The 24,616-nt window shown below is 46.0% G+C and overlaps 1 protein-coding gene across 1 annotated transcript in view; it reads right to left on the minus strand.

The window, feature by feature from the left end:
• Positions 1–14,740: 14,740 nt before the first annotated feature.
• IFT20 (intraflagellar transport 20) overlaps positions 14,741–24,616 on the minus strand; it is a 241,958-nt gene continuing 232,082 nt past the window's right edge. Inside the window, exon 5 of the mRNA XM_069614580.1 lies at positions 14,741–15,780. Coding sequence (XP_069470681.1) covers positions 15,699–15,780 — 82 coding nt within the window. The 3' untranslated portion in view covers positions 14,741–15,698. The remainder of the gene's footprint in view (positions 15,781–24,616) is intronic.

The following is a 24,616-nucleotide window of genomic DNA, read 5'->3' on the forward strand; positions in this document are numbered from 1 at the left end:
GAAAAAGTGGAGTCTAAGAATGGCTTTTTCAGTTGTGGAGTGGCCCATGCCCTTTTTGATGGTTTCGGGTGTGACGCCTGAATAAGAACGGTTCATGATTTTACAGAGTAGCAGGGCTATCGCATAGGCAGGTTCCTTAACTATTATAGATGGGCAGAGTTCCCTGGGCAGAAGGTGGACTTCTTAATGTCTTTGATATCCTCTGCACTCACACATTGGACGAAAACATTGATTGCCACAGATTTAGTCCCCAAGCTAAGAGAGCTTCTTAGATTGTGTTCAGCATCCTTTAGTTCGCCTCCACCTGAGGCGATGGGACATACCTTTGGAATTCCTTTAAAAGAACATCAATCTAAAATAAAACGTCCAGTAAATAAACATCAGGACACAATTATGTTTTCAGAAGTGTGGTGATATTAAAACATGGACCTAGAGCAATACAGAACAGTGAGCTCTGATAATGCATGAAATTATTTCTATTTTCTTTAACCCCCACCCCCTTACTCAAGTAATTATCTATTCTTCATAGCGTTAAGTCTACTTGCCCCCACTGAGGCTGCAAGCAATATGGAATGCCACAAGAAAGCCGAAGTTCATGGGACTATGGGGCTAAACAATTAGCCAATTGGGCCAGTGAGTAAAACAAATGGGACACCAGAGAAATCTTTGGCTGGCTTTTCACTAATAGTTCTTTGTTGCTGTGCGTTTCTTTAATTTTAACGCCACTCGCCTCAGCCAGTCCTGAGAGGAAGCTTACCTGCAGGCTGGGCTAGGAGACTGATCAACGAAGCGTCACTCTAGAGGTCTTACCACCTACCTTCACAGAGTGCCTGAAATAGAGCACTTACCAAAAAGTGAAGTCTTCAGCCCTGCAAAGACGTTGCGCAATTGATGGATTTCTGATAATTGTCAGGAAAGCCATCACTCGTGGCAAAGCCGCAGGCAGTCCTCCAAACATTTTTGATGCTCTGAAGAATAATAATAATAAATAATTTAGCATTTATGTAGCGCTACAAAACCTCAGGTATCTGAGCGCTGCTTATTATTACCCACAATGTGTGGTGCTCATTTATCGACCTTGTAACGATGAACCTGAGTTTGGCCCTGCCGGGATTCAAACCTGCATCAGCAGGCCCTAGATGTCAAAGCGAGCGCTCTACTCAATGTGCTATCGGACCGGCTCGCATGGTCACCCTGACATTGACATGCTGTGTTCTGGCAACGAAAAAGTGATTCAGGAGTTGCTTTTGTCTCCCCCATTTAATTGTCAACCAGGCATATATGATATGCATACAACTAGATTCTGCTACGAGTACTTATTACATTAGGTTTAACTTGTATTGTGCATTATTTGTGAAATGAATTTCACTTCCGAACCCCCCCATATATATGATTATAACCGAGTATATATTTGTAATAAAAGGTCTGTGCCTGGCGTTGAAATGGTGGATAATGGAGCCCTTGAAGAGGACAACCTTGCTATCCTTGCAGATGACGAGACTGCTCAATCGACATTTCACTGGGAAAACACAGAAGCAGCACTTCCTAGCACCCATGGCTGACCTAGACAAGACAATCACATATGGAAGTGAGGGCTGACTATTGGATATGGTGGCTGCGCCATCAGCAGCCTCAGCCCCTAAGAGACTGGGTTTGCAGAGGTGTGAGAATTAACACCTGTGCAGTGTTGCCTTCGTGGGGCCCTCAAGCCTAGCGGCAGATAACCGTGATCCCTACTTGCTGAAAGGACCGCCAAGTTGTACATTGACTGGAAAGGAGCAGCTCAACCTGCATTCACCATCCTCTCCTCTTAACTGTTGCTCTTGTCCTCCAGATCAAAACCCAACATTCTGACCCAGAAGCACGGTCCTTCCACTGCCCACTCGAGGGACAGATCTATATGGGATGCAGTATGGGAATAGTCCTTCCCGACGTTCATGCAAACGCTACAACATAAGTTCAGTGCATATTGTCCAACAATTCCAGCATTACCTGCAAGGAAATATACTCACTTTTGATCAGGCTTGAATTACCTTACGTGTATATGGTAATAGAGGTGCCTCTCAAACATTACTAGTCCCCCACCTTTTACCTGAAAGAGCACGACAGGACAGGAATCACTGCATGCCCTAGTGAATAGTTCTGAATTACGTCTATTTTGTGTTTACAATGCTGGCTTTACGTATGGTTTTGTATGTGCTGCTTCTGTGTTTTCCCAGTGATCTGTCGATTGAGCAGTCTCGTCATCTGTAGGGATAGCAGGGTTGCCCTCTTCAAGGGCTTCAGTGTCCACAATTTCAACTGCGGATACAGACCTTTTATTATATATACACAAAGTTATAACCATTTATATAGGGCGGTTCGTAAGTGCAATTAATTTCACAAATAATACGGAATACAAGTAAAACATAATCACATATGTATTCATAGCAGAATCTATTTGTATGCATATCATATCTGCCTGGTTGACAATTAAATGGGGAGACAAAAGCAACTCCTGAATCCCTTTTTTTGTGGCCAGAACACAGGGTGTCAATGTCAGGGTGACCGGTGTAGGCCGGTCCGATAGCACAGCGAGTAGAGCACTCGCTTTGACATCTATGCAGAGCCTGCTGATTCAGGTTCGAATCCTGGCTGGGCCAAACTCAGCGGTTCATCCTTCCGAGGTCGATAAATGAGCACCACACACCTGTGGGTATTAATAAGCAGCGCTCAGATACCCGAGGTTTCGTAGCGCTACATAAATGCTAAATTTGTGGCCAGAACAAAGGGTGTCAATGTGTTGTTTTAGTTGGGTGGGATATTGTGACCCTCTGAGGCTAAATGTAGCTATAGAGAACAGTTATTCTGGTTCACTCAAAAAGAATATCACTATTTCCTTAAGTGTTTTTAATCTCCTTATGCATAGAAGTAGATTCTGTGGCACATACTTAATTTGTTCTTTTTTACTTTTTTTATTGCGTATTGTTTGTGAAAGGAACTGCACTGCCTAACCCCACAGAGTAATGCCTGCGACTTTCTGCATCATTTGTTTGTAATTATAAGAATACTGTGCTTGCTATTGAAATAGGGGGATTATGTTAATTTGTATGTATGTATTTCTACGACTTTCTGCATCATTTGTTTGTAATTATAAGAATACTGTGCTTGCAATTGAAATAGGGGGATTATGTTAATATTATGTATGTATTTTATGTCTTAGGTCACAAAAAAATGGCTTGTGATTGCTTAGTATTAGTTAAAATGTACATGATCTAGATTTACTGTAGTTTCCGATAGAATACAGAAACTCCAAATAATCTATCGTAACATATGTGTTTTGTTCCGATTGCATTTCCACAGTTAAGAAATCCATACACACTAGGTCCATCGGCCCAACTCTATGCAGTGGTCTACCACTTCCTGAACAGCTCACTGGACTGATGTGGCACATGGCCCTGACTCATAGGTGCCTTACATTTTCTCTGTGTTGTTAGTGATAATACTTGTTGGTGGACTGGTGATTTTAGAGAATCGTGACACAAACTGTCGATAGTAGTTCAGGGAACCCAAATTACTCTGCATCTCCTTCAAACTCCTGGGTTGTGGCCAACTTGTAAGAGCCTCACCTTTTCAGGACTGTCCTTTTGGCAGAAACAATATGTCTCCGACAAAACGATCCGTTTTCCAAACAGCCTTTCAAGCCCTGAATCTGCAGGTAGCAGTCTCTGGCTGCACTCTTCTAGGGTGCATCCAAACTTAATGATGATATCCAAATGACCAGCATCTCTGATACGTTTATTTCTTGAACAGTGAGTCCATCAACCTCTGAAACTTGGTTGGTGCTAAGGACATGGCTTGGGGCAAGTGGCTGAACTAGTAGAAAACTGACATACTGAAAAGGTCAGGTTCTAGATCTGCATTGGCCATGCTGGTGCGACGAAGACCATCCTACACCGGTACCGTCTGAGTTGACTGATGACTCGAAGTAGTAGTGGCAATGGAGGGAAGGCGTATAAAAACAGGCCTTGAGAAGGAGAATGCGTCCCCCATGCTCCCCTTCTGGGGGAACCTGCTGGCGAACCTCCAGCACTTGGTGTTCGTGCCCGTTGGAAACAGATCGATCTAGGGACTGCCCCATTTGAGGAAAAGGTTGTCCACTTGATCCTGCCGATGCTCCCAGTCGTGGCAAGAGCGCAGCTCCCTGCTGAGAGAGTCGGCAACGGTGTTCTTTACTCCCGCTAGGTGAAACGGAACGAGGAACATCCCCTGGGCAACAGCCCAGTGCCACAAGTCCTGCACCTCTTTGGAGAGGTGCTGGGGATATGGTGCCCCCCTGCTTCCGGATGCAAAACATTATGGTGGTATTGTCCTTGAAGACCCTCATCACTTTGCCATTGAGGGATGGCAGAAATGACCTGCGGGCCCAAAACACTGCCTGTAGTTCCAGTACATTGATGTGTAGCATCATCTCCTCCAGGGGACACAGGCCTCCGGCGTGAATTCATCCAGTGTGGGCTCTCCTCCTTCCAGGGAAGCGTCCGTCGTGACCGTCTCCTGGTACGGGGGGCTCTGAAAGTCGGTGCCTCTGGCGATGTTGGAGCGCACGCCCCACCACCTTATCACTCCACGGAAATCCCCGTCGAGTGCAATTCTGTCCTGGAAGCCTCCGGACACCTGGACACAATGGGCATCCAGGAATTCCTGCAGCGGGCGCATCCGCAATTTGCAGAGCCGGATGAGGTATATACATGACGACATCATGCTGAGCAGGGACTTGATGGTCCTCACTATGGCGATCTTCAGTGCCAACAGCCGTTGCACCTTGCCAAGAGGGCCGCAATCCTCTCCTCCGATGGCGCCGCCAGGCAGAACACGGTGTTGAGCCCGAGTCCCAGAAACAGTGCGTCCTGCGATGGAGTCAAGCAGGACTTTGCATAATTCACTGAGAACCCCAGGTCCGCTAGCAGCCGGACGGTCCTCGCCGTGTGATCGGCTGCGATGTCCCTTGACTTGGCCCGGATGAGCCAGTTGTCAAGGTAAGGATACACATGCCTTCCCTGTAGTCGTAGATGCGCCGGCACTTGGTGAAGACTCTGGGTGTTGACATTCAATGGCATAAAATAAGCGGTATTGCATTGCAATTTGCGATACAATACCGCTGGTTTGCCTTTTAATTTAGAAATCATGTCGCAGCAACTGCGATATGATTTATGGCACCAAGCGCAGAGCTTGAAGGCACAGATAACTGTGCCTTTTTATTTAAGCTCTGACAGTGCACTGACAGTGTGCAGGCAGAAGCTCCCGGGCTGGGCTAGATACATTGCATCAATGTATGAGCCCAGCCCGGGTGCAGCGTCATCATGTCACGTGGAGAAGAGAATACAGCAGGAGCACCCCAGCTCCACTCACAGACCCCTCTTCCCCTGGATGGGTGGGAGAAATATTTACTGCCACTTTCAAAGCACCCAGGCCCGCACTAATAACACAGCCTGCTAGAGAAGACCTATTACATTTTCTTTCAGTCTTGTGATTAAAGAAAGGTGGCACAAGCGATTTAATCACGAGACTGAAAGATTATTTCCACTGACCTCTGCAAGCAGGCTATGATGGCCTGATGGGCCGCCTGTTAAAGTTAGGAAGGTGGATTCGGTCTTGGCCATAAAGGATTCAACCATCCAGGCTAGTTACGGCAGGGTGATGTGACCAGATAATGCCTTTGCTGGAACACCTCAATGACAAATGCTAAGAAGACCTTGATATTCTGAAAGAAGGGCATTAAGCGTCCAACAACACCCTAAATATTGCACTGGACATAGATGAGACTGGAGACAAATGTCTAGGGGTGCTGTTTTGCTCAGGCAAGGATGACTACGTTGTACAGATTGTTGGCCTATGCACTTTAAGGCTGATGATTTATTTGGAAAGAAAATTGATGCTGCCTACAATACCCTAAAATCAGATACTGACACTGCTAGAGCATTGGGCTATTTGCATCAGAGAAAATCATATTGGCTCTTTTGATCTCTCCTCCCCTTGTACACAGGGGTGGAACAGAGAGCACAATGTTGCACCCAGTATGTGCACAGAACATCAAACAGGTGCACAGAACATCAAAAACGTTCTATCACGAACACGTTCCAAAATGGATCAGGGTGCACTGGAACCTTGGCTTTCAGTCTCGTGATTAAAGTGCTTGTGGCACCTTAATCACGAGACTGAAGGAATATTTAAAGGCCATCTGCAGCAACATGCTGTTATTAGTGCGGGCCTGGGTGCTTAGAAAGTGGGTGGAAATAATTGCCCCTTTCTAAGCACTCTGGCCCCGCACTAATAACAGCATGGTGCTGCAGAAGGCCTTTAAATATTGCTTCAGTCTCGCGATTAAAGCGCTTGTGGCACCTTTAATCACAAGACCCGAAAGCCAGGGTTCCAGTGCACCCTGATCCATTTTGGAACGTCTTTGTATGGCAGGTAACTGCAGTTTTAAAGCGCACTGCCATCCATCTGGATAATCTGATATAAGACTGGGACCAGTTTCAAAAACATTAAGTAGCATATGATGAAATCACAGGAGAGGTCACATCAATTTTACCCAATGAAACGACAAAGAAATCATCGAGGGGTTAACAGACGCTGATTATCACTAAACGGCCAGGCAGCAGGAAGCTGAAACAATAATACCCACTGAAAGCTATAAATCCTATGTCCGCAAGTGCCTGCTGTGGAGGAACCAGTGTGAAAAGGCAAAAAGGTGATAACACTTCTGTATACCCCAAGGGAAGAGACGGCCGCAAGGGCTGCTGCAAATGCAGCTTCTAAGGCATTAAGCCCCAGAACAAAAGTATATACAGATAAATATATTGCTATGTTATTATATAATACTGCAAACTGGCAACATGGGGCAGCTGCAGGGGACATCCCTGAGGCACATGGCCCTTATCAACTGAAAAGGTTGAAAGGCCCCGACGCTGTCCCAGATTTCAGGGCTCGTTGTTAGCAAGTGGCTGGGAGTAATATTTCTCCTACCTGTTCCGGTGGGACAAATATAACCAGCCACTTAAGCACATTGCTGTGGGTAATCAGTTGCTCTTTGTCTTGAAGACATTGGAATGTGTCTGTAGAGGAAGATAACAGGCAAGAGTGGACCTTCACACTTACTTTGATAAAGTTACCCGAGAGGTAAGAAAAACATAGCCCATCTTTTTATACTAAAGAAACACATGTTTGGTGCCATGGGCAGCGCTTCACGAGATTGGAACAATATATAAAAGGCCTTTTGCAAGCAGGTTGTGTTATTGGTGGGGGGCTGTCACTTGTAGTCTTATTTTCAGGGTGGTGAAAATACTCCCCCCAAAGGTGGTTGCTTCGAGTGATTTGTGTTCTTTGCAAATAAGCAACCTTTTTGTGGTTCTTGAAACACAAACCAAATATGTGTACTAATTGGAGCTTGGAAGGCATGAGGTAAGTTCCTTAAATTGCTGGCAAATTCTGGCTTCACTGCTTAACCAAACTGTGTGATCCTGGGCAAATCATTTCACCCAACCCAGCCACACCAGTGTGCTGACAAGAACAGAAATGTGCATTATTTATCCTTAGGCAGTGTTGGTGGCCTGATGGGCACAATTAGCTGCTAACTTGCCACTCAGTACTTCACACAATGCTGTGGCGTCACAAAATGCAGTGCTTGTGTGCCATAGGCTTAGAGAAGAGATTTCCGACCTCTTGGGCAGCCTGATGATTTTTCTGTTGGCTTTTAGGTGTCTGGGACGGCACTCAATCTTTAGATCAATTATTGTGATCTTTTAATTCATCTCAGTGTTTGCTGACTTGCAAATAGCCAGACCAGAAATGGATGATTACGTTAACTTGGGCCCGTTTGTCTCGCAGATGAGACTTTACGGCAATAGTAACTGGTAGGTGCTGCATCAGGGCCTCACTGACCTGGGCATACCAAGAGACTGGCATCTGGGCATTTGGTTCTGCAGAATAAGATAACTAATGTACCCAATTTGTCACAAACTCCTTGTGCCTGCCGTCTTCATCTTGCACAGTTGCTTGTGACTGTTTTATGCCAAACACTAGTTAAATGAACCTTGATAAAATAAAAAATGGCACACGCACAATTACGTCTTTATTGGGTTCTTGTTGACAATTTGATTGTGACACTGCCCTATGCACCACTGACAGCTGCATGACCCTGCTGCACAGAACCTTGAACTGAAAAATGTTTTCAGAGCTTTTTTTTTTAAATTTAAATCAGATATATTTTATTTGGTGCATTCATGCAGTGAACCTTTACATTTTACAGACCCTCATTGCACTAATGTATTACTTCAGAGGTACATAGAAATGCTGTATTTCTGCTAATTGTATGTCTTGGGGTAAAGCCAACTTCTGGTGACATTTAAAAGAGAAGTACAACAATGCTAATCAAATAAGTTTGCTTGCTAATAAAAAATATTTTAATTAGCAAATTCTGCTAATCAATTTTTGAAAACTAATTTATGCCTTGGACAGTCCGAAGGGAAGAACCTAGAACTGGCAATGCTTCCCTTGTACGGCGAAGCGCAGGAACTTGCAATGCTTTTCCTGTATGGGGACATGGAAGTACGCGTCCTCTAATTCCAACAATGACAGAAAGTCTCCCTCCTAGAGCTGGTCGAGCAATTGCTGCAGCGTGACCATCCTGAACTTCTGGGACTTTATGTACTTGTTGAGTCGTCGTAGGTCGAGAATGGGCCTCCAGCCCCCAGTCTTCTTTCTTAAGAGAAAGAATCATGAGTAAACTCTAGTGCTCCGGAGTCGCTTTGGAACCAGCTCTATCGCCCCTTTTCTTAACATGGCCCGAACTTCCAGCAGCAGCTGAGGGATGTGTTGTTCCTATCGGGCCACCAGTGGTATTCGCGGACACTTCAGTTGAAATTCCAAAGTGTGTCCGTGGGCGAGAGCGTCCAGATGGCCAAGACATCGGGCCCCCACCCCTGCACCCCGGTGGGAGGCCGGCTGGTGAACTTAGCGTGTGGGCCCGATGTCTTGGCCAGTTCAGTCCTGTTTGGAGGACGGCACGCCAACTTGGGAGCCTTGACGACAATGGCAGCCACCTCCGAAGGCTTTGGAGCGACCCCTATTGGCTCCCTGGGTCATGGAACAGGAGGGTTCACGTTAAGTGGAAGAACCCCCTCCAAAGCCCCTTGAAGACCTGCCAGACTTCCTTCCTGAGGACCGAAAGGACTGACTATGCTGCTGCAGTGTGCCCAAGGCACGGGCCATCTCCGTGTCAGTCTTGATGGCCTGAAGGTATTCATAGACTGCCTTCCCGAAGAGGTTGTGCATGTCCAGGACCCTCGTCTGGACCTCCTGCCAAAAGTTGGTGGCCTTGAACCAGCCACGACGACGAATGTAAACCCCGTTTCCCATCTGGCGGAAACCTGTGTCCGTGATGTCCAGGGCCTCAGTGATGGCATGGTCCGACGCCACCTCGCCTTCCTGAAGGATCTCCAAAGCCTCGACCCACTTGTCCTCGGGGAGAAAATCCAGGAGTGGAGCCATCTTGTACCAAAGCTCCCTGTCGTATCTGGCCACGATTGCCAAGGCGTTGGCCGCCTTGACCGTCGTCACCACCAAGTAGATTATCTTTCTACCCATGGAATACAATTTCTTCCCCTTATTGTCCGGTAGTGGAGATGAAGAAGACTAGGAGTTTGACGACTTATTCCTGGCGGCCGCCGAGACCACTGAGTCCGGCCATGGCTGAGACCGCAGACACTTGGGCGCAGACTCCAGCACCCGTTACGTCATTTCAAGTCAGTATCTCTTTGCTGGGCTGAAGCGGGGTTCCTCAGCAGCGCCAGCCCCTCATCCCAGATGTCATCCAGGAGCGGTACCGACAGCACGGTCTTCCTCTTCGCCTCTTGCCGCTGGTACAGGAAGCTTTCCTTCTCTTCTGGAATGCGCTGGAAGAGCTCCGACTCACGGGCGATCATGGAATGGAAAGAGCCCACTTCTTCCGGCAGAGAGGCCCTTCGTCGTCGGTGACCGTTGTCGCTGTGTCTGTCTCCGTCCCCCTAGGGGCGGAGGGCAGTGACGGTTGGAATGGAGGCGCAGTGTGTCTCCTCCTTTTCTTTGACAGTGGTTGTCCCGGTGTCAAAGAGGTCAAACTGGTGGCGCCGTCAGGATCCTCTTGTGAATCTCTGACACCAGCGTGTGGAGGGTTAAAAGAATAACCTGTGACAGGTCTCTAGGAGGTACCTGGGGGTGGGGGCATGGCAGGGTCGCTGGGCATCTCCTTGATGTTCTCGTTGCGGTCACCACTCTCCTCCGGGATGGTGTGGACGGAACGGATCTCTTCTTCGGACGATGAAATGTCTGTGCCCTGGAGTTGTTCTCTGCACCCCTCCCCTTTCTTCGGGTCCTGAAGGGTCATCTTGGGTTGAGGTCTGGCATCCTTTTCTCCAGAGTCTTTTCTACTAGCTTGAACGAGGACTCCCACCTGGCCGGAAGAGTCACTCTGGCCACCACGGGGGCACCCTGGAGTGGGTCAGCCCCTTTTACCTTTGAAAGGGAGGCCACCACCAACTCGATCGAGGACGACGATTTGACCTAGGCCTTCACGGGCAAGTGGGCCATATTGCCCTGCTTGGCCTTCTCCAGTCTCTCCTGATGCTTTCCTGGGGTAGCGGAGTTCCTCTTGGACGAAGAGCTGGAACGATGGCTGAAAACCTAAGCAGACCGACGATGCACGCGCCCTGACCATTGCGGGACCCGCTTGCGCAGCGACCCCGGCGGAAGCGGACACACAGTGCTTGCCCTTGTCTTGGGCGCCCATGGATGGAGCACCCTCAAAGGACTTAGAAGCCCGCTCTGGCTGGCTGGATCTGGATGCGGCCTGCCCCTGTGAGCCACCCGGCGTAGAGGCCCTGGACTTAAGCCACATCGACAGCCAGACGTATCGATCCTTCATCGTGCGCTTGGAGAAGCCATGGCAGATCTCACAATCTTCTTCCTTGTGCGTTGGGTGTAAGCAATACAGGCCCCGGGAATGCTTGTCGTCCGTGAAAACATTCCTCAAACCGAGAGCAGAGCATGAAGAGGGAAGCGCTGTCCTCCTTCTCCTCTGACATGGTCCGGCACAGTGTAGGCCTGAAGGTCTTCTGGAAGCTTCCAAGAAGAAAAACTTGATGTTGCCCTTGAGGGGCGATGAAAGTTGCCAAAATAATTGGTCCCCGTTAATTGGATGAGTAGATGATGGAGCACACAGGCTTGATGGAACAAGAATATGGATTTACTATCAAAAAAGCGCGAAAAATATAGAAAGCTCGAAGAGTGAAGCGCAAGAACTCCCAACACTTGAACGTGCGGGAGGGGCTTAGAGAGAGGGCAGTCATTGGCTGGGGACAGTATGACCCAGAGCTCAGTGATTGGTTTATAGGAGAAAAAAACAGTTTATAAACGAAAGTGAAAGTTTTTTCTTTTACTGAGGATTCCCAGCCTGACGACATGTGAATTCATGCCAGACCCCATGCTGGAGAAACTGTATTACAGCTGCATTTAAGGGCTGGAGATATCACAAGTCGGGGGCTAAATGGGTTGTTTTACCTCCAGCTTTTTTCTGAGGTGAAAATCCTGTTTAGCGGCCTGTTTTCGGTGGTATTACCGTTGGCTGTATTAGTGCGTGGTATTAGCGGCAAAAATGCCCCATTGGATCCAATGGACCCAATGGGGAATGGGGATTTACCGCTTGTGCCCAACTGTGATTCGGCGGTAATACCGCCGGACCGGTGGGTGCTAACGCTATTACAGTTGGGCGGTATTACAGCCAGGATACCGCCAAACCCGTGATGAGGCCCTAAAGGTTTTGTTGGTTTGCAATTTTTATGTGATGTACCCAATAAAGATTTGAATATGAAGAAATAAAGGAGTCTAGAAGATAGAACATGACAGTGGTGCATTGGGCAACATATCGGGTCACAGGTAGAATCAAGACGGATAACATGGGGCTAAAAATGTAGGCTCAAGTAACAAGATGCTGAGATGATGCTCGCTAGCAAAACATCACTGATTTTTGGAATCTGGTGAATACATGCAATCATTTAAATCAAGGAGCCCAGATTAATTCAGTATCTGAACCTCAGTGGGTTAGTCATTTTGCAGCACTGTACTCTGGCACCTTCCTTTCCTGATTATCTAGTAGCATTAAAGGAAAAATGTAGCTATTGGATTGACTTCGCACCTTAAACCATTTTTGATGTTCTCACAAGAGCCAGTCAGTCAAAGGCACCTGGTCCTAATAAATTATCAAATAAACTATTTAAACAAAATGCAAAGGCATGGGCCATTATTCTAGTTAAGGACATTGGGCCTCATTACGAGGCTGGCGGCCGCGGAATGAACGGTGCCGGTAAGGGACCAGCACCGTTCATTCAGGGCCGCCACATTACGAGGTCTGCAGCGGGTCCCGCTCTGGAGGATGCTAACAACGGGCCCGTCATTAACGGGCCCGTTGTTAGCATCCTCCCATTCCCATTGAGCCCTATGGGGGCTCGAATGGGGATGTACCGGGTCCGGGTCCCGAGAATGGGAATTACCGGGCCCGCTAAAGTCGGCATGGCCCAGTAATTCCCTATTTTTGGGACCCAGACCCGGTTTGGGGGTAGCCATGCCGGTAAGAACAGCAAGGCTACCTCCAAACTCCTAATGAGGCCCATTGTCAAGAAAGGGCCTTTTTCCCCCCAACATGGAGCATGTCTTATATTATACCGATATACAAGTGTGGTCCTCGTCGTGATCCCAAGAACTACCGCCCAATTTCTATTATAGATGCTGACAGTAAGATCTTTGCAGCGATCTTGCTGAAACACCTTGAAACTTGGGCAAAGGAAGTGGAGAGATAAAGAAAATGGCAGACAGGATTTAGTAAAAGCCATGGAACAACAATACATGGTTACATCTTAAAGTTCCTTCAAGATTCAGTTAGGGAAGGTCAGTACAAAACTATACACGTTGCCTCAATTGATTTGAGTGCAGCTTTTGATTTGGTGAGTAGGATTCTTTTATGGTGGTAATTACATAATCGGGGTATTCCACAGGGCTTATTAAAACTGATAATTGGATTGCATGATTCAACATCGATTCAGGTCAGGGTAAACAAGGCAGGGGTTATGAATAAGGCAATCTCTGTTGATAATGGTTTAAGACAGGGCTGTATTTTAGCACCTTGTCTTTTCAACATTTGTATTGGACGTGGGGGAAGAGAATGGCAGTACAGCCTTAGCTTCTCTAAAATAGGGCACTTGAAGGTAGTTTGGACAGCATATGCTGATGACTTCCTTTTGTTCAACACTACACTACTGTGGTTGGTTTACAAAGGGCAATCACAGTTTTTGAGGGGGTATGCTAACAAAATCAATTTAAGGATTAACGCAGAGAAAACAAAGATTTTGACTTTCCAAAGAAATTGGTTCTTGAGTGGCATAACACTACAGAAGGTGAAGAGTCTCATTTACTTAGGGTTTTACATCTCTGGAACTCTTAACATAGATGGTATGATAATACATTGTACCTATTGAACTGATCAGTTGATCAGAAAGATGATTTATATAAAAAATAAATATTGTAAATTCTCCTTGGCCCCCTCTAGTGAAATACTACAATTCAACAGCGATTCCAAAATTCACTTACGGAGTGGAGGTATACCCAATATGGATTCTCCCTAGTCTGCAACAAATGTCGAGTAAAATATGGAGAAGCATCTTGGGAATACCTAATGCAGTCCCTAAGTCTGCAATTTTATACAAACTTGGTATCTGTGGAATCAAATCGATGGTTAGATGGAAGTGGTTATCTTTTTATTACAACATTTTGGCTCCTTGTCCAGACTTGATATACGATGACCTGAACAATATTTTGCTGTTAAAACTAGAGAATGACGTTTGTAATTTTGGTTCTCTGTGCGATCAAATATTCTGTGAAATAGGTTCTACTACAGAAACCTTAAAGATCACTCCAAATAGGTTTAAAATATGTTTGATTGGTGTATTTTAATCAAAGAATTTCATAGCCGCAAAAGCATGCTTCATCTTCGCCACAAATATAAGGCCTTTGGTCTTCTAGCTGTGCATTGGAGTCTATTTCCTTGTCCAAAAGCCAGAACGATTTCACTAAATTTAGATGGAATCTTTATAATACCTGTGAAGTCAGGAAATGCTTTAAAGACAAGACAGTAAATAGCATAAATTGTCGCTTTTGTGGCGATTTATTTGCCATTGAGAATTTTGAACATTTGGTCATTCACTTCGGCAAATTGAATTCCAATCAATAGATGTTTTTTGTTAAATTTTAAAGAAAAATGAAATTATTGGATTTGTATAGTTTTTGGAAATTATGTTTCAGTGAAGTTAATAGATTATTGTGCATTTCTGTATTTTTTTTATTCGCTAGAACTGAATGAAATCAACAAATGAAATGATTACTGTGAATGATGAATTGAATGTTATTGTTTTTATAGAATTTTGTAATATAACATTGATATGTATATTTTCTTTTTATTATTGTTAAGGTTGAACAGTATGTTTAGCCAATAAACAAAATAAAATTCACAATGGTTGCAAAACTTCTGTAGTAGTCCATATCTACAACTAAGCAACAATGACCAGTGGCATTGGCTGTGACTTTTCTTTCTACCAACCCTCTCCCACCCCAAATCCAGTAATCCTCCAGTTGGGCCAAAATGGTTAATGAAACAATAGCCACAAACAAGAGACCAAGAATAACAAGAATAATTTATTTTCTGATTTGATCAAAAAGGTATATTACACTTCAGATAGGAATGGTCAATGAGTGGTGCAGGTCATATGTTCAGTACACTATTTAAAAATCTCACATTAGAAAAATGCTTAGAAAACAAGCAGCCACAAGTGAGCACACATCATTTGCAGCCTGGGTGCGGGCCTTTCTACACTCTGGTGAGGTCCACTCTCTGTGACCCATGTCCAGATCCATTTTTTAAACACCAATGCTATCTTTCTGCATTTGGAGCAGATCTTGTTGGGTATAGTTACATTTTACAGAGGCCATTTTAAGAAACTGTACTTCAGATCTTGCAAACACATTCCTGGTTGACTGCGCATAAACTCCAGACTGTGTCCACTTTTTCCTGTGTTGTTCCTCAGTGGCATCTCATGTTTTCCCTTTCTTAAGAGCAATACTTTGTGCAACAAAGAAAAATAAAGGCCACACCGGTGTTCGTAAAAAAACTCCCATTTCTAGCATTAAGGAATAATCACAAAACTGCAGCTCAAGATGCCACCAATGAGACATTAACAGCCAAACCCAAAGACACAAGTTACACATGGAAAGTACACTGCCTACCATTGGATCAGTTTGTAATATGCACGTACACCATGGACAACTTAGGGACTTGAGGGCCCTTTTGCAAGTCTTGTGAACCCATTTTTATTTTCACTTTCTGTAAAGCAATATTTTGTCCAAACAATACATATGGGCTTGTTCAAGGATCCCACTGACATAATCCAAGAATTGCATACAAACCGGTTCCTTTCTCATGGGCTATGTGAAGTGATTCAAAGCTGCCACCCTAGGTATACTGGATGAAGTCAAGGTAAAAAAAAAGCCCTTATGAGAGCACGAAATCCTGAGGGTGTCACAGTGTCTGTAAACTCTTTTTGGAAATGTTTCGGTTCTTTAGGTCATTTTTGATGCTATTTCTGTAGAATAAACTGATCGATAAACTCATTCTGCTCAGCTTCAACTTTACACAAGGCTTCATACTCTATGCGATACCTGAAAAACAAAACAGACGGAGGGATCTCAAGCCACTTTTCCATTTTTATCAGTGAGCAGACTGGCATTTAGGGTAATCAAAAGATATCTGATATGCCTGAGTATTTCAACATATGGCAGGGCTGTCGAAAAGACAATTACATGTTACATTCTGTCTGATATGCAGCTGACTATAAAAGCCCTACTTAGTTTTCAGAGGCTTGACTTAAGATGAAACCTCCAACAGGCCAGGGAGCCTCTGGACATTACAAATGCACACATTGCCACACAAATGTAAAGAACATTCAATTAAAACAGAGGAACAGAGCATGCGTTGAAAAAAAACATGTGACAAAATAGTTTATTGAAATGCTGCAAGTTCTTTTTAAGGGTACATTTATCGTGTACTTTTGATGTAATAGGGAAGACACATACCCACAGTCCTGTACACACCACATGACCATTTACCACAGATGACCAGAACTGGTAACCAAAAGCAACCAGGGGTGGAGGTAGAGAATATTCAGGCCAATCCTACAAGTCACCTAGTGAGAACGAACAGCAAGTGAGTTGGACTCTCTCCTGGTGGGTTTTGGAGGTTCTCCACCAAGAACATCTTTGAAAAATACTGCAACACTGCACCTCCCCACCCATCCCCCGCCCACATCACTGAACAGCCCAAGCAAGCCCCCTTCTCGAGCAGCCTACCAAGGAAAATTCTGGTTTCCCATAGGGCCCGTCTACCATCGTAAGCAGTCAGTGACAGTGGTCAACGTTGGTGGCAACGGTATCCAGTTAATGTCGAAAATAATATTTTGAATCACAAAAATGTCGAAAAGAAAATACCAAAAAAACTCGAATGTATTATTTTTTTAATTTACATGTTTTTTTTTGTTTCGCGAGTAAAAAAAAGTTTAACATTTTTTTTAAAAAGGGGGGGGGGGGTTGGAGGGAGCCCCCCATTTCAAATAAAAAATAACAAAAAAAAGACATTCGACATTTTTTTTTTCGGTATAATTTTTGACATTTTTGCATTCTAAATTATTACATTCGAAATAATAACTATAAACCGGCGGCAACATCATTCATGATGAATTCATAATGTTATTGCATGGAATCAGTGTAACAAACGCACAGCAACAAAAAGTGCCTCAGTCTGTGGTGCTAGAGGAAGACAAGTGGGGAACATTACGAATTTCTGTTTGCAAGGCCCCTCCTTATTGCTCGTTAAAGTCTGCTATGTGAATAAATATGGCCAAAGGGCTTTGCTTTCTGTACAAAGAGTGAGTGTACCGAATTGGGTTTTGTGACGAATCACAAAAATGCGTCCCTTCTCCCCAAGGGGAGGCCCCCCCTGTGAGGCTAGGGAGGTGAACCCACTCCAACACCCTACCTAGGGGTTGAGGCAAGTGGGACATCACAGGAGAAACTCCCTGTTTGGGGACCAGGACTCCCGTTCATGTGAGGAACTCCCTAGAGAACCTTCCAACAATACCTCTTTAAACCCATCTAGTAAAGAATTATGTGGCGAAAATACCAGTAAGTGTTTTTGTCAGCATGAAACTGACTAGTCCTTTAAGTAAAAATATCCTTTTACTGGGATGAGGAAGATGACCTGTGGCGGAGAAGAGAAGATGAAACACAGAGAGAAAGGAATACGGAACTGTGCCAGGGAAGTCCCACGGCTACAAAATATATAAGAGGGGAGGAAACTGGAGATAGCGAGAGGAAGCCCACGGGTTACGAACTGGCTCACTTACACGGAAGAGAGTCTGGACATACGGCATCATGTGGCTGCAAAAAAGGTAAGCAGCAGCAGTGCAGGATTCGAATTTGCTAGGCGCTTATTAGCTCCTGGTAGCACTTAACCACTGCCTGGCAATCTTTTTTACAGTGTTAGCAGGCACTACTAAATGGGCCCGCTGTAGTCCAGTGCATTTTGTCATAATTGGCCAATAGATGGTAGCAGAGCTCAGAGAGGACGGAAAAGCATAGGCTTGCTGTGAAGGGTTTCTTGTCCCTGAAAACCGTTCGCCAAGCACCATGACTGTCACTGCGCCCTGTTTCTATGAAATGAATGAGCTGCTGGATCTGACAGCAGCCATCCACTTCAGAAAACAGAATTGCCTAATGTTCACTTCGTTTACTTGTGCCTTGCCCCACCGAATGTAAAAGATTAATTGGTATTGGGGACGCTGCAGTTAACGCACTCAGCGTAAACCAAATTCTGCTGCATTAAAGGGCAGCTGTGGGCCTGAGGGTCCCATAAACAAGACATGTATCCCCCTAGCATAACTTAATTCATTCGAAATACTAATGACAAAATCTCATGGCAAGCTTACAAACATGAGTCTGTGACAGATGATTCATTGGGCACTAATAAAAATCGTTTGGCAAAATGCTTTATTTTCCCTTTCTAATCAAAGCTAAATAGTGAGCGTTTACTGAATGTAAACAATATTGGGTCTATGTATACTAGTCGGACTGTGAATTGGCATGCATGCACAATATTTAGAAAAGATACGAAGTTCTATATATTGAATACCATGCCATTCAATGGTTTCTAATTTGTATGTCTTCCAAAGTTTGTCAATGACCTCTGCAAACTGTGGTCAGCACAAAAACGTAATCACTTATATGCTAGTAGGGTAATTTCCATATATATCCGATTGTATAATCTAAATACGAAATAATTATTAGAAGGAAAAGGTCAGTGCCCAAACTGCAAATCCCAATTACCTTATAATCCTGCTGTTGTGTTTCGGTTGGAAATGTATGGTGCAAATTAGTAGGCCACAGATGCTGCACTTTAAGTCATCATGAGCCCACATGAACTCTGCTGTTTTGATTACCTGCGACGTTGGGGAAGGCAGCAGCCTCCCTCATTGGCCACCCCTCTTTTTCCCAGTATAACATTTCATTCAATGTCTCCTGCTGCTTCTATTTGCTCATCCAGCATTCAGTAGTTGTAAGGTCTCACGTTACATAACACTGCTGAATTAGATATCCATTAAAAGTATGAAACCGTGGCACGAATTTGACAGTATAGTATGGCATTGTGTGTTTTAAGTCATTGCGACTAGCGCACACAGTATACTGCAATTCACGAGGAAACTACACATCTGCCCGAACATATTTATTAATGTCCAATAGTACCCGGCGGGTGGGGGTGACAGCTTCTCAGCTAAGGAGGAGGCTCGGAACAAGCGCCGACCAACAAATGAAAAATAAGGCAGTCCTTGTGACGTTGTGTCAAAATAAAAAGGACTATACTAAAACAATTTTTAAAAATTGCCAATTCCTTACAACTAATTACATAAAGAGTGTGGGATAGGGTTTCAATAAAGAAAGAAGTGTTCACAAATAATAAGTCAGGATGTGATTGCCAGGGTTCTCCCTAGCTCATATTTTGAGTACGGGACAAGGTTGATCTCCTAAGCACAGCACACACTCGAGCCTTCCCAGCACGATTTGACAGTTCCGTACCAGCTATCAGGTTCTCCATGTCTCTTTTCAATACAAGTCTCTTGCCTTCGAGGACCCGATGTGTTCAACAAAACAAACAAACAAAAGTTCTGTTCCCCGTATACTATGGGTGAAGGCTTCATCCCTGGGTCCCCCTCTTCTGGGCGTAGACCTTGCACAAATTGTATTCAACAAATCAACTAAACAGTTCTGTCTCAATGAACTTTGGGTGATGACTTTTTACCTCTGGATCTCCTTTGGTTGGGCTCGGACCACAAATGACAAAGGGGACAGTTCACTTCTCCTTGTCTTGCAACACTCTTGTTTTCACGAATCTTAATGGCTGTTAAACAATTCAGTGTGGACATCCTTCGATTGAGTTCACTCTTCCCAACCTTTGCAACACACTGTTCATACGCTCACTTCACAAAGCACGATTCATTTCCCTTAGCTTCCCAATCATCTGCCGGTCAAAGACTTTCGATGGTACAGAGAATTTTACAAGACCCCTGCATGACCACTTTGACCTCTTCTGCCTTTTCCCAAGGCCTTCTGGTTACGGTAGTCTCTACCATCGGGGAAATCGCCCAGAGTTTCCTGCGTGAGCATCCACGTGGTGCCGGACTCCTCTGTTGCTGGTTTCCCCCTCTTTCCTCAATAATATTTTTATGCAAAGTTCAATTTAGCCGTTGGGTACTTTTTGTTTAACACAGTTCGGTTTCTTACTTCCCTCGACTCACCGGCAGTGATGAACCGCTTTGCTTTCTTTCTTCTTGGAGTCAAGGTTGGTACCACCGAGACAAGCATCTCTCTCCGGGTTGGTAATCAGCTGAGATGGATCTCGTGTACCATTGACATCTGTTGCAACACACGCTGGCTTTTGTTCGCCGACATATAATTCCTTTTGCAGAGGTTTCACAGGCCTTAGTCGGAAAGGGCAAAGTCGCTTCTCTCCTTGTCACCCTCTCGGTCTGTGCCGTCTTTCTCCTCCTCTTGAACTGCCGTGCTGAGTTAGCTCTCACGTTGTGCGGCCCTGCTCATAGGGTGATGATGTGCTCCACCTTTTATCCCTGCTGGGAAGGGAAAGGGTTGTCAGGTGTGTGTGATTCTGGTCACTTGCCTGACCCTTGTATTGGGACATGTCAGGTAAACGGCTCTGGTGCCAGTCCATTGTCTTTCGTGTTGTGCTGAAGTCTGTGTGTCGGAAAGAGGGTTGGGGGGGCAGTATTTTGGAATATCCTATGTGGTAGGATGGGCAAAAGGTGTTTAAAGCAGGGAGATACCGTGTTTCACCCATCGGTGTCCAACTCCCCAAGGACCCCCTTATCCAGGTGATCCTCCCGCACTGGTCCACCCCAGGAACTGGATCCAAAAGTGATGGCTGTGTCCTGGCCACCTCGATGACAGATGCCCAGGGACTAGTTGGTGAGACACCTTCAGGTTTCTCACATTCACCATACTTTGTTAGCCTGTCTAGAATAAGTCTGCCATAGGTTATACTTACGTTTAAGTTGCTGATAGCCCCTTTAAAAAGTATATGGGTTTTACTTACCTTGAGTTAGCTGCATGCCATCCTAAAATAAGTTAGTTATTGCTTACCTCAGTCTGTGTTCCACTGACCTGAAAAGCAACTATAATGGTATATAGGCTCCCTTCTGTGAAATAGCCTCCCTCTGCCTATGCGACTTGAGCAGGTCATCCTTAAATTCCCAAAAAGCCTAAAGACCTTTAGCTTCACCCCTTCCTTCTCCTCCTCTCTTCCCTGCTAATCATACAGTAGCGTGTCTGATGTGCAGGGACCTTATGTATCCTCTGGCTCTGACCCCCCATATCTCTCATCCCAGCCGCTGTCTTTTTTACTGCACTTACTTAGGCTCTCACGGGAGGTTGCACTTACATTCTTCTCTTCTTAAGCACTTCACCCCCAAGCACTTCTCCATTAGCCCCACAGCACATATCCCTTACCCCCCCCCCTCTGCACTTGCACGTTCTGAACACTCACAAGGCATAGTAAGTTTGTCTCCCCTCCCTGATATTCTCATTATTTGTTTGTACTATTAATATATAAATTAATATATAAATGAGATGGGAGAACCAAGGCTGGCGGGCCCACAAGAATCATCCTGACTGGTTCTTGGTGCATCTTGTGCACTATTCTGTTGAGCAGGGGAATCGGGGTTCAAAGGGTAGACACATTTCCCGGACCATGTTATCCAAAGACCATTCCTCTTGGAGCGGTTCTGAGGGTACCTGGAGGTGTAATCTGGGCATTGGACGTTCTCCACAGTGACGAACAAGTCGATCTCTGGGAAGCCCATTCTGCGAAGATGTTGAGTACAATGTCCTCTTGTAGCTGCCACTCGAGCTCTACGGGTTATGGGAAGTCTCTGCCGAGTACGTCCGCCAGAAGATTGAGTTACCCTGGAACATGCTGTGAAAGGAGGAACATGTGTTTGAGAGCCCATTTGCATATGTTCTGGGACAGTTTGGACAGCCCTACAGAGTTTGTTTAAGTAATACATGGCCGTAGTACTTTCCGTAAGGACTATAACTGGTTTCCCCTGGAGGTGCGTCTGGAAGGTCTTCAGGGCCATTAAGTTGATGTGACTGGATGCTACTGCTGGGGACCAAACTGTGCGCCTTCTGTTGAAGGAGGTGAGCCCCCCACCCCGTCAGAGATGCGTCTGTGGTGAGAGTGGCTTCCACTGCGGGGGTGGTGAAGGTTTTCCCCTGCAGAAGTTTTCCCATGACCACCACTGCAGAGACTGAACGAGGGCTGCCGAGACAACCACTGGCCTGACACCAATGGCTGGAGAGCCACTCTTGCATGGGGCGCATGGGCAGACTAGCGTGAGGAACTAGGTAGACGCAGGAAGCCATCATCTCTAGCAGTCGCATGGCCTTGCGTACGGTCACCTGGTGACTCGCTAAATAGTGAGGATCTGGAACAGCATGTTTTTGACCCTCTTGTTGGAGGGAAAGACGAGGCTGTCTTGGTCCAAATTAGAGCCCCCAGAAACTGTTTGACTTAATTGGGGTCTATGCTGGATTTATTCTAGTTGACAGAGAAGCCCAGGTCGAAGAGAAGGTTTACCGTCTTCTGGGTATTTACTTGGCAGGTTCCGTACAAATCCCCTGTTATGAGCTAGTCGTCGAGGTAAGGATAGACTGGGATGGACTGCCTGCGCAGGTGAGCAGCTTCTACCGCCAGTATCTTCGTGAATACCCTTGGTGCTGAGGCAATGCTGAAGGGGAGAACCTTAACTGATAGTGGGTATTCTCTATCATGAACCTGAGGTACTTTCTGTGCGCTGGTAACATTGAAATATGAAAGTATGTATCTTTCATGTCCAATGTGGCCATGTAATCCCCCTGCTGCAGCAGTGGGATTACCTCCTGCAGTGTTGTCATCCTGAATTTTTGAGGTTTGGCATACTTGTTCACTGGGCGCAGGTCTAACACAGAGCACATGGTGAGATCCTTTTTGGGTACAAAGAAGTACACTGAATAAATACCCCCGTTTCCCTGGTGAATGGGGATGACTTCTATGGCGCCCTTTTCCAGAAGGACCTGAACCTCTTCCAGCAGGATGCGCAGGTGTTCTGGCAACAGGTGTCTGCTCTTCGGTGGGTGGTATCGAGGTGGTCGGTGAAACTCAATGCAGTAGATGTGGGTGCGGTCTTTAACACCCACTGGTCTGATGTGATCCCCTCCCAGGCATGAATGAATGACAAGCGACCCCGACTGAGGAAGAGTGGGAGGGGACATCAACCAGCGAGTCACTTTGAAGTGGAGGCCGGGGAGCCTCTAGAAGCAGAGTTCCTGCCTCTTCCCTTCCCTGTACGCAGACCTCTCTGTTGATATTGGTTGTTAGAAGACCCTTGGCTGGAGGACCAGAGGTACTCCCTGAGCCATATTGTGCATGTGGAGAGCGGGAGAAAGATTGTCCACGAAAGGTCCGGCAGGAGTTAGAGCCTCCATGCTGGTGCAAGGGCTTAGCCGTGATCTGGCTGAGCGACTTTAATGTTTCGTGCTCTTTCTTCGCAGTCTCCAGGGCGTCATCAACAGCTTTCCCAAAAAGGTTTCAGTCCTCAACTGGTTTATTGATAAGGGAGGCCTGGGTTTCGAGTTTAAAGCCAGAGTTCTTCAAAAAGACCAAGTCCCCTGGGCTAAGGTGCGTCCAGCAGTCTCAGCAGAGTCCAGAGTGTTCTTTAATTTGTTGTGAGTAACTTGTCTGCCCTCTGCCACGAACCCCAGCAGGTGTGATCGGGTGCGCTCTGGGACCTCTTGAAGGCCATCCTGGACTAGGCCCCATTGGACATCGCTGTAGCTTGCCAGGAGAGTAGTATTGTTTGCGATCCTAGTCGAGTAGGCTGCAGAGGCAGTAACCCGCTTACCCAGGGCATAAAGTTTCTTACAATCTTTATCTGGAGGGGCTTCCACCGTGGACAGCGATACCGCTGCCCTTTTTCGAGTGGTAGTAACCACCAGGGAGTCTGGTGTAGCATGACCCCTTATGTATATTAGGTCCGAAGGTGACGGGCAGAATAATTTTTGACCGCCCGTGTGAGAGACGGTGATAAGGAGGGGGGTAGGCGTCTAGTTGAGTAGGGGGATGGCTTGACTAGTTGGAGGCTTCTCCTTCAGGATATCCTAAAAGTCAGCATCTGGAGCTGCCTCATGTGTTGCGATCTGGAAATTATCGGCTGCTCCTTTTAAAACTGAATTGAACAACATTTGGTCGTCCACAGGTGATAAATCCCTCTGTGGGGGTGAAGAAGGGGGATCTAGACAAATGATGTCTGGGTCAGGGGTAGGGTATGCGTTGGTGATAGCCAAGGGCCCTGATCCCCCGTCTGATCTTGATCCCAATCTGGGTCTTGGTCAGCTGTGTCCTGTGCAAAGGGATTATCCTCATAAGTCTCCTCCTGCAATGGGTCCTCTGGGACATCCAAGATATCCTCCTGGTGTTCCTGTGCAGAGACTTGGATTTGTTTGCAGTTTATAAGGAATGGGACTCTTGGGAGTAATGCATCTGTCAGAAAAGTCAATAAATTGGGCCATTCTGTCCATATATTGTTCAAATCTCTCCCTAGTCCATAGGGAGGATGAAGAAGGGTCTGGCGGTGGAAAAGGCTGCCTAGAAGGGGGAGATTTTCTTATAAGGCCTTCAAGAGGGGCTTCAGAATACTCCTCTCGACGAAAGGGGGTGCTCTTGTGCTCTGTAGCTGCCGAGATGATAGCTGCAAGACTTTTGCAGATTTTCGGCGGCTGAATTGAAGGTCACGACACGCCCGATGGCGCCGTCATGGTCGTCGACTCCACCGAAGCCTTAGGTGCTTGAGCACCCTTGGAAGGTGTGTCGATGGCTTTATGTGTTTTAGGATGAACG

The sequence above is a fragment of the Ambystoma mexicanum genome, chromosome 9, assembly GCF_040938575.1.
Source record: "Ambystoma mexicanum isolate Mex_15411 chromosome 9, UKY_AmexF1_1, whole genome shotgun sequence".
Classification (NCBI taxonomy): domain Eukaryota; kingdom Metazoa; phylum Chordata; class Amphibia; order Caudata; family Ambystomatidae; genus Ambystoma; species Ambystoma mexicanum.